General features: G+C 54.6%; 1 protein-coding gene across 2 annotated transcripts in view; it reads right to left on the reverse strand.

Moving 5' to 3' along the window:
- ABCC3 (ATP binding cassette subfamily C member 3) overlaps positions 1 to 13,844 on the reverse strand; it is a 43,535-nt gene that overhangs the window by 1,559 nt on the left and 28,132 nt on the right. For both annotated transcript variants that reach the window (XM_067716345.1, XM_067716346.1), the window contains 13 exons: positions 13,091 to 13,258; positions 12,581 to 12,773; positions 11,517 to 11,631; positions 11,181 to 11,328; positions 10,876 to 11,083; positions 10,272 to 10,582; positions 9,006 to 9,205; positions 8,724 to 8,850; positions 7,579 to 7,680; positions 5,080 to 5,226; positions 4,772 to 4,930; positions 4,041 to 4,207; positions 1,413 to 1,607 (listed from right to left, as the gene is read on the reverse strand). In XM_067716345.1, coding sequence (XP_067572446.1) covers positions 1,413 to 1,607; positions 4,041 to 4,207; positions 4,772 to 4,930; positions 5,080 to 5,226; positions 7,579 to 7,680; positions 8,724 to 8,850; positions 9,006 to 9,205; positions 10,272 to 10,582; positions 10,876 to 11,083; positions 11,181 to 11,328; positions 11,517 to 11,631; positions 12,581 to 12,773; positions 13,091 to 13,258 — 2,240 coding nt within the window. The remainder of the gene's footprint in view (positions 1 to 1,412; positions 1,608 to 4,040; positions 4,208 to 4,771; positions 4,931 to 5,079; positions 5,227 to 7,578; positions 7,681 to 8,723; positions 8,851 to 9,005; positions 9,206 to 10,271; positions 10,583 to 10,875; positions 11,084 to 11,180; positions 11,329 to 11,516; positions 11,632 to 12,580; positions 12,774 to 13,090; positions 13,259 to 13,844) is intronic.

Raw genomic sequence — 13,844 nt, forward strand, 5'->3', positions numbered from 1 at the left:
AAGAGATCCTCTCAGTCCAGCCCTTTCCCTTGTCTGGACCCAGGGCCCGGGCCTTCCTGCCCACCCTCCCTTCTCCCAGTGGGATCCTGGATGGGAGTGGAGGCGGGGTGGGTGTGGTAGGGATGGAACAGACACTTAGCATCAGGCATTCTCAGCTTGGTTCCCAAGCCCCTGGGAGCTGTGTGGGGAACTTCTGAGAGAGGGCCAAGGTCTGCCCATTGCCCTGTCCATGTATCTCCCCACCTCCCCATGCCCTGCAGGTGTTTGTTTTGTGAATGAAGCCTGCCCTGCAGGTGTTTGTTTTGTGAATGAAGCCCTGTTGATGTACTCCCACTATACTCCTTCAGGATAGATTTGCTGCAGCCTCCTGCCTCTTCCTCACTCTGAGCTCCCGTGTCTCCAGGGGAGCCAGCCTGGCAGGCCAGCACCAGCTGGCTTCCATCAGGCTTCTGAGTCACCCAGCCCCTCCCCTGTCCTCCAGCAGCACACCTTGACATTAGGCACAGTGAGCAAACAGGTCACATTTTTTGCCTTTTGGCTGAGTGAGCTGCCTCCCCAACGAAGCCGTAAGATACCATGAGGAAGGCTCCTTCCCTAATCCTTTGAGAAGCTGGTTCTAGTGAGGATTATAAAGGACATCTCCTAGGATCACCTGCACTTTTTTTTTTTTAACATCTTTCTCGGAGTATAATTGCTTTACAACGGTGTGTTAGTTGCTGCTGTATAACAAAGTGAATCAGCTATACATATTCATATATCCCCATATCTCCTCCCTCTTGCGTCTCCCTCCCACCTCTCCAGTCACCTGCACTTCTAACGCTTTATTTCATTGACTCCTTACGACAACCCTGAGAGAGAGAGAGGTTCATGGAGGTTTTGTGAATTGCCTGATGTCATACAGCAGTCAGCAGCAGAGCCAGGCTTGGGACTCAGCCCTCTGCTTTCCCACAGCAAAGCATCTACTCCGCACGGGACCCAAGCATCGTGCACCTTTCCTCAGTGGCTTCCTGGTCTGTACGCCTACCTCACAGGATGGGAATGAGGCTCAAATGAAGCCATGGCCATGTGGGCATTCTGGAAACAGTGCTCAGGAAGTGACAGGATTTGGCCTGAAGGATCTGGTTCCCCTCACCTCAGTATTAAGAGGTGGGGGAGAAGTGGCCATGCCTAAGGAGCCCCAGTGTGCCCCTTCCCCACGTGTTGGTAACCCCAAAGTGTCCCTTGTGTCTCAGAAAGCATCCCTGTGCCCCCGGTGCCCAGATAACCCACACTGTTCTGCGCCCCCCCCAAACCTTAGACGACCCCATGGAGCTCCCATATCCACATATCCCGTAACCTTAATCTGCCAACCACTTCCCCGCGGCCCAGGCGACCCCACCAGGCCCCTCCCTGCTTGGGTGCCAGTGCCCCACCTGGTGTAGTGCATGATGGTGTTGAGCCGATGTGCGATGGTCAGCACCGTGCAGGGCTCAAACTGGGTGTGGATGGTGGCCTGGATGAGGTCATCCGTCTCCAGGTCGACGGCGGCTGTGGCCTCGTCTAAAACCAGGATGCGACTCTTGCGAAGCAGGGCTCTGGCCAGGCACACGAGCTGCCGCTGGCCCACGCTGAAAATGGGGAAGGCAAGGTATCTCTAGCTGGGTGCCCCCAACCTGACCCCAGGCCTCATTCCCCAAACTGTTTCTGTCTCCACTCCTTCCCAATGGCCCAGGGCTGGCTCTCTGTCTAACCTCTCCCATTTCTGCCTTAGCCCAGGACTCCTGGAACACCGAGTTGAGGTCTGGACACCACAGGGATAATGAGGGGCCTTGCGGGTAGAGCCAGGACTTAACAACATTGTGAAATCCCCAGTCTGTCTCTGGCACCCCCGGTCTCTTCTTCCTGTGCTTTCTTCCCTATCCTCACTCCTCAACCAGTGTCACCGTGTTTCTCTGCTTCTATCTCTCAGTCATCTACACCTTAGTGATAACACACTTAAATGACTCCTCCTGGATATTTGCACACATCACGTTATCTTGCTGAGCCTAATATCACACAATTTCGTCATCTTCCGCCCCCACGGGGAATATAGGTCAGGGTTCCGTTGTGGGAACAAGGAAGGGACAGGGCAGAGGAGGCTATGGGGGGTTCCCCGTGTCTGGTCCCTGGGAAGGTGGAAGAGGGGTGGAATGCATACCTTCCACCTCCTGCCTTGGAAGCTGGAGCTAATGAACAAAGAGAGGCTGTGTTCCCAACCACAGAGGCTGCAGCACCCCCCACACCCAGGGACAAATACCTCAGCCCTTCCCGCAGGGGTGAGTCACTACAGCCCGAGTGAAGGCCAGGCTCTCTCCCCGGCCTATTCCCGCAACTAAGGAAGGTTTTGGCAGCAGAATGAGCCGCCAGATAGAGCTCAGGGCTGATTTATGGTGGGACTGGCACAGGATATAGGTTATACTTAAAGTGGCTACAAGCTCAGGGAGGGAGGAGGGGAGTGGATTTCTGTCTCAGATCCTGGCGGATGTGGGGATGGAGGCGATGCTCTGGGGAGAGGTGCTCATGGCAAGCCAGGACAGGAGAATGGACCAAAACACAGCTGTGGGGCACAGGGTCTGAAAGCCTAGGCTCGTCCGCCAGCCACCCCCAACGCGGCTGTGTAAGTGAAATCCAGGTACTGTGCACATTCATTCCTGCAGGGCTGCCTGGGGAGGCGGGGGCATCCCACCAGTGGCTCTGATGCGGCAAGGAAAGTTTTGGGGCAGAAGCTCCCACTTCCCTGAGTCCTTGCCCCCCCCCCCCCCTTGCTAGCTGAGCAGCTTTGGGCAAATAATTTTATCCTCTGGAGCCTCGTTTCCGGCCCACAGGACTGCAGTAAAGATGAAAGGAGACAGTAGAGGCCAAAGTGCCTTGAACACTATTAAGTGCTGAGCAAATTTTTCAGGTTTTTGTTTTTGTTTTTTTTTTTGGAGAAAGTCCAGTCCGTAGGTGTGGACCGAGTAGAATAATACAAATAGCTACATTTCTCGGGAGTGTATCCAGTCTAAGTGCTTTCCATTTCATCACAATAACCCTAAGACTGCTCTGTCCAAACGATGGCCACTAGCCACAGGTGACTGTTGACCACTTGAAATACGACAAGTCTGAATTGAGATGTGCTGCACGTGTAAAAATACACACGGGATTTGACACTTGAAAAAGGCAAACTGTCCGTAATAGCTTTTGTATCAATTACATGTTGAAATGATATTTTAGAATTATTAGGCTACATAAAATACACAATTAAAATTTATTGCATCAGTTTCTTTTTCTTTTTTTTTAATGTGGCTATTAGACAAATTTTCTTTACACCTATGTGGCTCAAAGTATATTTTTATTGGGCGGCATGGTGCTAACAGGTATGGGACTGTTATTATCCCATACTCCTTTCAGAGGAAAGGAAAACAAGGCACAAAGAGGGTAAGCGACTTGCTCCAAATCACACAACTAACATGGGTACAAGTGTCTCAAGCCTTTAGACTCAGTAAGAAGTGGCTCTGGGCCTCCCTGATACGTGGCACAGCGACGGGTGATATAAAGTCTGGGGCTATAAGGAAGCAAAGAAAGGCCCAGAGAGCTCACTTTGCCCACTTCTAAACCACAAACAAAATTGCATCCACCTTGGAAAATATATAAGATTTCTCTAAAGCTCTGTAGGTTTCCTCCTATCTGCTCCACAGGTTCAGTCCACAACCCCTCCTCAGGCCAAGCGCAACATTGACAATCTCACAAGAGAGGACCGATTAGGGCTTTGGAATCTCCCAGGCATGTCTTCTCCCAGCTGTGTGACTTTGGCCCTGCCTCAGTCTCTCTGGAGCTTGTGTGAGGAGTCAGTGAAGTAGTGCACAGTGCCTGGCACACAGAATATGCTCAATGCAAGACAGTGCCCCCTGAGTTCACTCTGGCTGAGATGGGAGTGGGAGGGCAGGAGGCGGCTGGCCTGGGTTTGGTGTCGTTTCATGCTAGACCCTCTATAGTGCTGCAGAGTGCTATTCCTGACCCACCCACCCACTCCCCGCTGTTACCTGAGATTCTCCCCGCCCTCGGAGCACTGGAAGTCCAGGCCTGCCGGCTGGGAGCTCACAAACGTGTGCAGGTGGGACAGCTCCAAGGCTCGCCACATGTCTTCCTCCGAGTAATTGCCGAAGGGGTCCAGGTTCATGCGCAGGGTCCCCGAGAACAAGATGGGGTCCTGGGGACAAAGCAAGGCCTCAGAGGGAGGCAGCTCAGGCCCCCTAGGGAGCCATGGGCCCCGAGGCCAGGGAACAAGAAAGGGGTTGAGGTGGTGGCATTCCCACTCTGACCCCAGCCCTCCAGGAGGGAGGCAATGGCCAAGGAGATAGAAAAACGCCTGTGGGGAAGTGATAAACCTCAGCTTTGCCAACCCAAATCCTCCACTAAGGCAGAAACCTGAACCGCTAATCTGACCCCGAAGTGTCCAGTCAGAAGAAAAAGTGAAATGTAATTCAGAGCTCTGAAACCAGGAGGCCAGGATACAAGGCCTCTGGGGTGGGCTGTGTGGAGGGGCCTGTTGTTCTGCTGGTCCAAGAGGTCAGAGGACAGGGTCTTATAGGGCAGGAGACATCTGACCCTTCCAGACCCACGATGGGGGGCCGCTCTGTGGCTCTGCTCCCGCTGTCCTGCTCTCCAGCCTCCCAGAGAGGGGTCCCAGTCTTGAACTCCAAGCTACAGAACGGGGGTGGGACCTGCCGCCAGAGTCACGGGCCAGTGTGGCCAGGCCACGCCAGGCTGCTACCTGGGGGATGATGGTCAGCTGAGAACGCAGGTCATGGAGCCCGATGTCGGCCACGTTGAGGCCGTCGATGAGGATGTCGCCCTCCGTGGCTTCCAGGATGCGGAACAGGCAGAGGGTCATGGACGATTTGCCAGCCCCAGTGCGGCCCACGATCCCCACCTGGAGGCAGTGGGGGGTCGTCAGGGGGAGGCTGGGGTTTAGTGGGGCTGTTGCCAGGACTTCCCTGGGAAGCCAAGCAGACCCTTGGGCTGGGCCCCTGCCATCCCACAGACCCACACTCCCCAGGGAAAAACCCACCCCACACGCACCTTCTCGCCACCTCGCACTTGTAGACTCAGGTCCTTCAGCACGAGGTCCAGGCCGGGCCGGTAGCGCACAGAGTAGTTCCGGAACTCCACCTCACCCTGCAGTGGCCAGCCCACCGGTGGGCGGCTGCCCTCCACCACCCAGGGGGCCTGGCCACCAGGGGAAGACAGGATCCTCATCATGGGGGGCACCTCTTCCCCAGCCCAGCCATCTCCCAACTTTGGTCTGCCTCCCTCCCCAGGCCCCTGCCATCCTCACCCACTAGGGAACCTGGTGGGGAGGTCCTGGTGCTCATGCGACCCAACCTTGTGGTTCAATGTCTCTTTATCCCTCTGACATTATTCCCCACAGAGCTTTGCTCTCCCCATTCCCCCGTGCCCCACGGCCATAAGCGGCCCCTCCCACCTGCCCTCGCTCCCCCTTTCACCATTCTTTATTATTGAGTGGCTACTCCGTGACAGGTAGTGGGGTCAACAATGGTAAACAAGACAAAGTCCTTGTCCCCATGAGGCTTACATCCGAGTCTAGGGGGGCCATACTGTTGACAAATAAGTAAGTCTACATAATGTCAGATGGTGATGAGTGTGGATAAGTGCCTGGTGTTGCTATTCTGTACAGGGTGGTCAGGGAAGGCTTCCTGGAGGAGGTGATATTTAAATAAAGACCTGAAGGAAGTGAAGGAAAAAGACAAGTAGATCTCTGGGGGAAGGGCATGCCAGACAGAGGGAACGGCAAGTACAAATACTTCCAGGTGTGTTCTGGATCACAATGACAAAGGTGAGAGGTAGAAGACAAGTAGTGGATGGTCCCATCACATAGGGCTTTGCTGGCCATTTTAAGGACTGTGTTTTTTTTACCCTGAGTAAGATGTAGGGCCAGGCACAGAGGAATAACATGATTTGGTGTGTTTTTAAAGGATCTCCCTGCTGCTATTTGGAGGAGGGAGAGGGGAGGGTGTTTTGAAATGCGGCAGGGGCGGGGGGTCAGACTGTCAGTAGTCACAAAGCAAGGCAGCCAGTATAGGTAGACCGCCCTCTTGAGGAGGTGTCAAAGGAATGGACAGTAGGGTTGGGGGCAGAATTTTTGAGAATGTGGAGACGGGATCATGTGTGTAGAGAGGGGATATGGGAATGCTAGGCATGAAGAGGGAGAATTTGAAGATCCCAGAGAATGGGGGATGAGGGAATGATAGGGGATGCCTGGAGAAGACAGGGGTAGATGGGGGCCCCATGGGCAGGAGAGGCCAGGTTGGGAGGAACGGGTGGGGTGGGGCTCAACGGGGGCTGACAGGGCAGGAGCTCAGGTCACAGAAGCCATGAAGTGCTTTCCATGTAGGAGAGAGGGGCTATTTGTCTGAATGTCGCTGAGCGGTTGCATTAGATGAGAACAGAAAAGTGTCCCTAGGTCAGGAAGTGGGAAAATCATTGGTGAGTGGGTTCAGTGGAGTGGCAGGGCCAGAAACCAGGCGACAGGGTGATGAGGCAGTGGGGAGAGCACTGCAGACCATATTTTAAAGCCAGTTTCACGACAAAGGAGAGCAGAGAAATGGGACATAGGATACAGGGGAAAGGGAGGGTTGGTTTGAGTGTCTAGAATGGAAGCTACAAGAGCTTATTTTCGCGTGTGGATGGGAATCATCCAACAGAGGGAGCAAGATGGATGATGTAGCAGATGGAGGGTGTGATTGAGGAAGTGAAGTCCTTGGGTGGCCATGCGAAGAAGTAGAGGGAGTGGACTTTGAAATGAGAAAGGAAGAAGGTGGAAGGGACACAGGCAGATTTGAAAGTCTGGAGGCAGGAAGGCTGAGGGAGTTCACATCTTGTAAAGCCGTTTTCTCACTGAAGCGTTAGGCAAGGTTGATGACTGAGCCTATGATGACGGATGACTGAGTCATTCAGTTGATGACTGAGCACAGGGAGGAGGGCATGTAGGGGTTTAAGGAAAGAGAATGGTCAAAACAGAACTTTCTGAAAGTGGGAACACACGCTTCTTGGAGAAGCAAAACAGGAACACCCAGCCGTGGTGTGTGGTTATAAACTTGAAGTAAAATCAATGATTTTCTCCAGCAACGTTTTAGCAGCTGAGCACCGGCATGTTTCAGAAGGTAGACAGATGGGCTCAACTGGGGTGAGGATGACTGAGAGAGAGAAGGGCAAGGGAGTTGAGAGCACTGGCACTGGTGGAGCATAGGATCCAGGCTGGATGAGCTCGTGGACAGAGGGACAGTGGCAGGACACGGGACCGGGGGGTCCCAGGGAGGACAAGGTACTGTGACCAAGGAGGGCTTGGAACAACGGGAGCTGTCCTCTCCCACTACATCAGGAACTGCTTGAGGGCAGACCTTGTCTTGCCCTACACCTCCTCACATAGACCTCTGGTTGACACTCAAGAAGGGTTGAATGAATGAATAAATGAGGAGCCACCTGAACAGCTGGCCTGGGGGTGTAGAGATGGTGGGTCTCCAAGCACCCCTCCCTGCCCCAGGCTCATCCCGTACGCACCTCAGTCTCCGTCTTGGAGTACTCTTTGACTCTCTCCACGGCCACAATATTAGACTCCAAGTCTGATATCGTTCGTATCATCCAGTTCAGAGCCAACGTCACCTAGACAAAGGGACTGGGTCACAAGCGGGGCAATCTCTCCTCCCCCTGAAATGGCTTTGGGAGGAGTTCAGACTCCTTGACTATGCTCCTATCCTATCCCAGCTATGACCCAGGTGGGCCTGGGCAAACCCACAGATGTGCCACCTGGGGCTCAAATCACAACTGTACCTCAGGCAGTGACAATGCAGACTTAACAAAAGGCCACCCAGCCCAGTGTTTCTTAAACTTTAATATGCACAAGAAAGAGTTCCCAGGGAATCTTGTGCAAATGTAGCTTCTAATTCAGTAGGTTTGTGGTGGGACGCGAGATTCGACGTGGCTAAGAAGCTCACAGGTGATGTTGATGCAACTGGTCCTTGGACCACACTTTGTGGATCAAGGAGCCTTGACAGACAACGCTGGAGCCAGAGCCCCAGGTCTATGGTATCAGAATCTACAGTTTAAATCTCCAGGTGATTCACATGCACATTAAAGTCTGAGAAGACTGACCTGTCTGGACTGTCCTTTGTTTACCAAACGTTCAAGACTTGAGTCACCTGAGGCGTTGCAAATGGGATCTGCTTCACAAAAGTTCCATCTGCAGTTATTTAATGCTTTGACAATATAGGCTGATATCAGGGTGACCTTCCCAGGCTCCAGTTACCTGCTCCGTGTACTTTCTCTGCAGGCTTGTGAAATGAGGTGTATTCCAGCTCTCCACGTCCCTGCCCCCGGACCCCTGTCAGGGTTGACCTCTAGATCTTATGCAGGCAGGGCAAATTCTATTTGTCTCTTGGGGCCAAGCTCCAAGATAATTTCTCCAACACTCCAAGGTAGAGACCTCCTCTGGGCCTTCCTCCACTAAGGTCTGTGCACCCCACAGTACCACCCCCTGCTGGTGGGAGTGACTCTCCGCACTTGACTGGGAGCTCACAGTCCCGTGGAGCAGAACCTGTGGCTGGTCCCCATTTGGGGCAGAGCGAGGTGCTCAGGAGATGCTTGCGAAACCCGTGTGGCCTCTGCCCCAGTGGTGGCCCTGACCCAGGACCCAGACCTCTGCGTACCTGTAGGGCATAGGACACAGACAGGCCCACCAGCCCTGGACTCAGGCTGCTTCTCCCAATCACAGCAAAGAGTGCAGTGAAGAACACGACACAGTTGCCCACGAACTCCACTCGGACCCCCAGCCACCTGTGGGGATTAGGCAAGGAGGAAACGGGGCGGATGCAAGAAGGGGGCTGTTTAGGGGGAAGGAGGGGCTTGGACCCAGAACACCAGGGTCTCTCCCGCAGAGACACTGGTGGAAACTCCTGGGAGGAGCAGGGGCTGAGGGAGCTGCTTCTGACCTGTTGGAGACGATGTAGGGGTAGCAGCTCCTTTGGTTGGTGTCCACCTTAGCATCACTGATGGCCTCGAAGTCCTGGCTGCGGCCATAGGCCCGGATGACGCTGGAGCCGGTCACCGTCTCCAAAAAGTGGGAGTAGATGGGTGAGCGGCTGATAGACTCCAGCCGCTTCAGTTGCCGTGACGTGGCCACATAGAGGCGCTGACAGAGGATGGAGAAAGAGCTTGGAGTCAGGACCGTGGGGCCCCAGCTCAGTCCAGCACATCCTCTGGACCCATGTGAGCCGCCTCCCCGTCCGTTCCACTGCCCCATAAGACCTTGTTCCCTTCCTCCCGCTCCGCTCAGAAGAACCCAAGACTTGGGGGCCTGATACGGCTCCACGAACTCATCGCACCCTTCCCCTCTGGTCAGCTCTGCCCACTCTTCCAGGCCACTTTGTCCAGGAAGCCTTTCCCGATTGCCTCTCCGCTCCTGACCCCCTCACCTCTGCGGGGACCTAGACTATTGCACTGACTCTGCTTTGCCTCCTGTCAGTGACGATGCCTGTCTCCACTTAGGGGCCCTAGCAGTGTGTTCACACAATCAAAATTTTGCAAAATTTGCAAAAATAAGATAATTTTGTATTCTTTTTCTTAAAGAGCCTCTCCCCGCTCCACCCCCCAGTTGTTTAAACTTCAGCCCCACGAAAACACAGTTCTGCCTCCACCTTCCATCTTCTACCTGTGGGCCCCAAGATGGCCAGGGCCATGTAGGATTTGCATCTGAGAGTCCCCCGTCCCAGCACAGAGCACAGTCTTCACACACAGGCCTAAGCTTCTGGCCACCTGTGGATTACCTTCATGGACTGATTAATTAATGGCAGGATAGGGGCTCAGCAACACAAATGCCTTTTATAGGTAGCTGTATCTGAATGTCATCAACTCATCCATGTTAAAAACATGTACGTAAGTTTAGATATATCTAAAAAGAAGGGAAGGATAATGTGTCTCAAACTGTTGACAATATTTAGCCAGCAGGAAGGAGTTCTAGGGCCAGTCACAATTTACAAGGATTTCATTTTATCCTGTCAACAACTCTGTGAGGTAGGCTCTATGATTCTATTTTACACGTGAGGAAAATGAGTTTCAAAGAGGTATTTACTGAACCAAATCCAGCTGTGAAGCTGCGGGGCCTGACCTCCCTGCATCCCACCACTGGCCCCCGGGAGAGCCCCGGCCACGCAACGGCCATGCCCCCAAAAAGCCACGCCCACCCACTCAGGGCACACCTGCACCAAGAGGTAGAGGACAGCCAAAGGCAGGATGACCACAGCGAAGAGTGGCGTGCTGGCCACGATGACCACGAGGGTGGAGATGGAGTTGTAGAAGGAATTCAGCAGCATGAGGATGGTGGGAGCCAGAACCTCATCGATGATGTAGACGTCCTTGGAGAAGCGGTTGAGGATGCGGCCTGAGGGCGTCGTATCGAAGAAGGACTGTGGCGAGCGCATCTTGTTGTGCAGCAGTGCCTGGTGAAGCAAGCGCGCAGCCTGGACGCCTCCCACCGCCATCATGATGGCTGACAGCATCACCAGGAGCCCTGGTGGAGGAGGAGAGGCGCGCTCGTTCACCTGGGCCAGGTGGCAGGCATGCAGGGGCAGGTTCCGAGATGGGGGATAGCCTCGGTGAACTGGGCAGGCTAAGAGGCCCAGCATGGCTAGGATGAGCTAGACAGGGCCAGAGGCAGGTAGACTGCTAGAGTGGGTTAGGGAGTCCCTGGGGCTGCGACAGTGGAGAGAGATTCAGAGGCAAGGGCGTGGTTTGGGGGACCCAGCAGCCCAGAGATGAGGAAGGGGCCACCGTAGCCCCTTCTAGGTATCTCTGCAGGCTCACCTTGCAGAATTCCCAAGGCGGCGTAGACGCCCAGCCTCTGGGAGGTGTTGTTCTGCTGGCCGTTCACCACAGCCTCACTGGTCCAGGCACTGAGCCAAACGTTGGCCCCAATGGCAGCCGCACTTTGACCCCCGTGCAGCAGACAGATGGCCAGCATGGCACAGAGCCCCACGGCCCTGGCGTAATCCCAGAACACACTCAGCTTCACCTGCATGGCCACAGCAGTTGCACAGAGGACTCCGGTGAGCCCCGGGACTGCTAGGGGCCTGCCCACCCTCTCCATCCCTCCCGCCCAAGCTACTCACAGTGCCCATCTCCACCTTCTCCTCCTGGGTCAGCACATGGCTCGCCTTTGCCTCTGTTGCCTGCACTACCTTTTCTGCCGCACCCAGGCGCCTCCTGGGCACAGGCCGACCCTGGCCCTCTCTTTCCAGGAACATGGCACTCAGCTGTCTGCGGAGGCAACTGGTCAGGCCCAGGGAGGAGGCCTCCAGCACAGCCACAGACAGAGCCCCAGGAGGAGGTTCAGGCTGCAGCCGGAGGCCTGGGGTGTGTCAGGGAGAACGCCCACCTGCGCCCCCCGTCAGGGCTTGGGAGCCCCGGTACCGTCTCCCGGGGGCTGAGAGCTCCCAGGTGCTCACCTCATAAACTGCTTCTGGACCTCGTATGTCACTGGCTCATGAACCGTCAGGTCTGTGTGGTTGCTGAGCGGGTCCTCAGTCAGCAGTACCTCCTCAACCTCTTTGTCCTCCAAGGCTGCAGCGGGGAGGCAGAAAGGAGAGCTTGGCTAGCTCACCCCGCAGGCCCCTGGTATGCCCCGCCCCACTCCAATGAAGAGGCCTGAATGGACAAGCCAGAGGCGAGGTGAGAGGTGAGCAAGAATAACAATAAAAATAAATGACGAATTTCGTGTTGGAAAGAAAAAGGGTGGCAAGAAAGACTTAGGTCAGACAGGAAGAAAAGCGTCCCATCAGGGACTACGTAGAAGGGGGTTCAAATATAAGGGTCAGGAGCTTGGGCTCTAGAGTCAGACCGGCTGAGCTAAAATCCCACTTCCTCACCGCATGGGTTTAGGCAGGCATGAAAATGGGGATAATAATAGTACCTACTTCATTGTGTCCTTGTGAGGATTAAAGGAAAGAATGTGTGTCAAGAGCTTGCAAGGGGCATAGCCCTTAGTAAATGCTCGAGACATGTTAGCTGCATATCCGGAAGTAGGAGAGAAAGCCCAGGAGAAGGTCTGTGAGCCAGCCGGGAGCCTGGGGCTGGGGAGCCAGGACTGGACAACAAAGGGGTCTCAATATGCTCCGCGAGGACAGGGATTTTTCTGTTTGTTCATTGCTGTCTCAGCGCCTGGAATAGCGCCTGGACATAGTAATTGCTCAATAAATATTTGTTGATAAATAAATGACTTTTCCAAGCATTTGCACATTTACTAAATAGTTCATCTGTGAAACAGTTTTGCCGTACAAGCTGGGCCTGGGCCCTTAGGCCCTTTTGACACATGAAGGCAGATGAGGAGGAAGGGCTTGAATCCATCCACTTCACTTTCCCTGCTGGTGATGTCTGACATCACGCAGATGGTCCAAGTTCCTCAGAACCCCCCTTGTGAAACACTGGGCCTGTCCACAGACACTCAGAGGCTCCAGGACAGGGGAGATGCTGGGAGAGCAGGGGAATACGGAGGGCCAAGAATGGCAGATACCGGTCCTGCTGTCGGCCTCCTGGTGCTTCTTGCCCTCATCGGGTGCACGGTTGCGGAGAAAGTTGGCGAAGGAGCCGTTGCGCTGCAGCAGGGCCGCGTAAGTGCCGACCTCAGACACCTGCCCGTCAGCTAGCACTATGACAAAGTCCGTCTGGGGCAGGAAGCTGATGCCATGCGTCACTAGCACCCGTGTCTGGGGAGAAGGCAGCAGGCTATCACTCCCACTGCCCTCAGCACACACCCCTGGCACGGAGCGAGTGTGAGGTGCTGTGTGCCGGCAGCATGAGCAGATACATCAGGGACTCACCCCGTGCTCACCGCAGCTGCCTCAGTGCCTGAGGGGCACCGTCCCCCACCCCCGCCCCAGGTTTCCCCCACTGCCCAGCCCATGCTCCTGTTCCTCAGGCCCTCCATACCTCCAGGTCTCACCCGAACCCCTTGGCCTCCCACCAGTCTTCTCCTGTGGCCCTAGACCTCACCTTAGCCAGCTTAGCCTCTGGGAGGACTCACCTTTCCTGCCAGCACACCTTCTGGCCCAATGACTTGGTCAAAGATATGTTTGGCCACGTGGGAGTCCACGGCTGACAACGGGTCATCCAGCAAAAAAATGTCAGCATCACTGTAAACAGCTCGGGCCAGACTGACCCGCTGACGCTGGCCCCCAGACAGGTTAATGCCCTGGATGGGTTGGAGGAGGGAGGTGAGAGGTGTGTATTGGGTAGAAGGGAGTCAGGCCATCACAAGGGGGACAAGGGCTCTGTCTATTGTCATTCAAAAAGGCAGACCTCTAAATTCACATTTCATATGCCTGGTCCTGTACCTGGGAAGCTCTAAGGCCATGGAGGAAGGGGTGGTGGCTCTCAGAGTCCTCCCAGGGCAGGTGAGGACATCGTGCTCCTGCCCAACTGGTTTCCCTGCCTTCCACCTTCATACTCTGGGAGGCTGGAAATCCCCAGGAGGTCCTTAACAGAACTTTCAGTCTCCCATCAACCATACGGCTCACAGATGACTTTCATAACAATTATCCCATTTGGTCCTCTTGTCAGTCTTTCCAGGGAGGTATCATTAGCCCCACTTTCTAGATGAAGAAACTAGAGTTCAAGACGTTAATGACTTTGTCCAGGGTCCCAAACTATTAAGGGCAAAAGCAAGGATGGAAACCCAGCATCCACCCCAGAATTCATCAACCCTGAGATCATTCACGTACCTTAAACCCATTATGCAGAAACTGAGGCACACAGCAGCAGGGCTGGGCCTAGAGGGC

The sequence above is a fragment of the Pseudorca crassidens genome, chromosome 19, assembly GCF_039906515.1.
Source record: "Pseudorca crassidens isolate mPseCra1 chromosome 19, mPseCra1.hap1, whole genome shotgun sequence".
NCBI lineage: Eukaryota > Metazoa > Chordata > Mammalia > Artiodactyla > Delphinidae > Pseudorca > Pseudorca crassidens.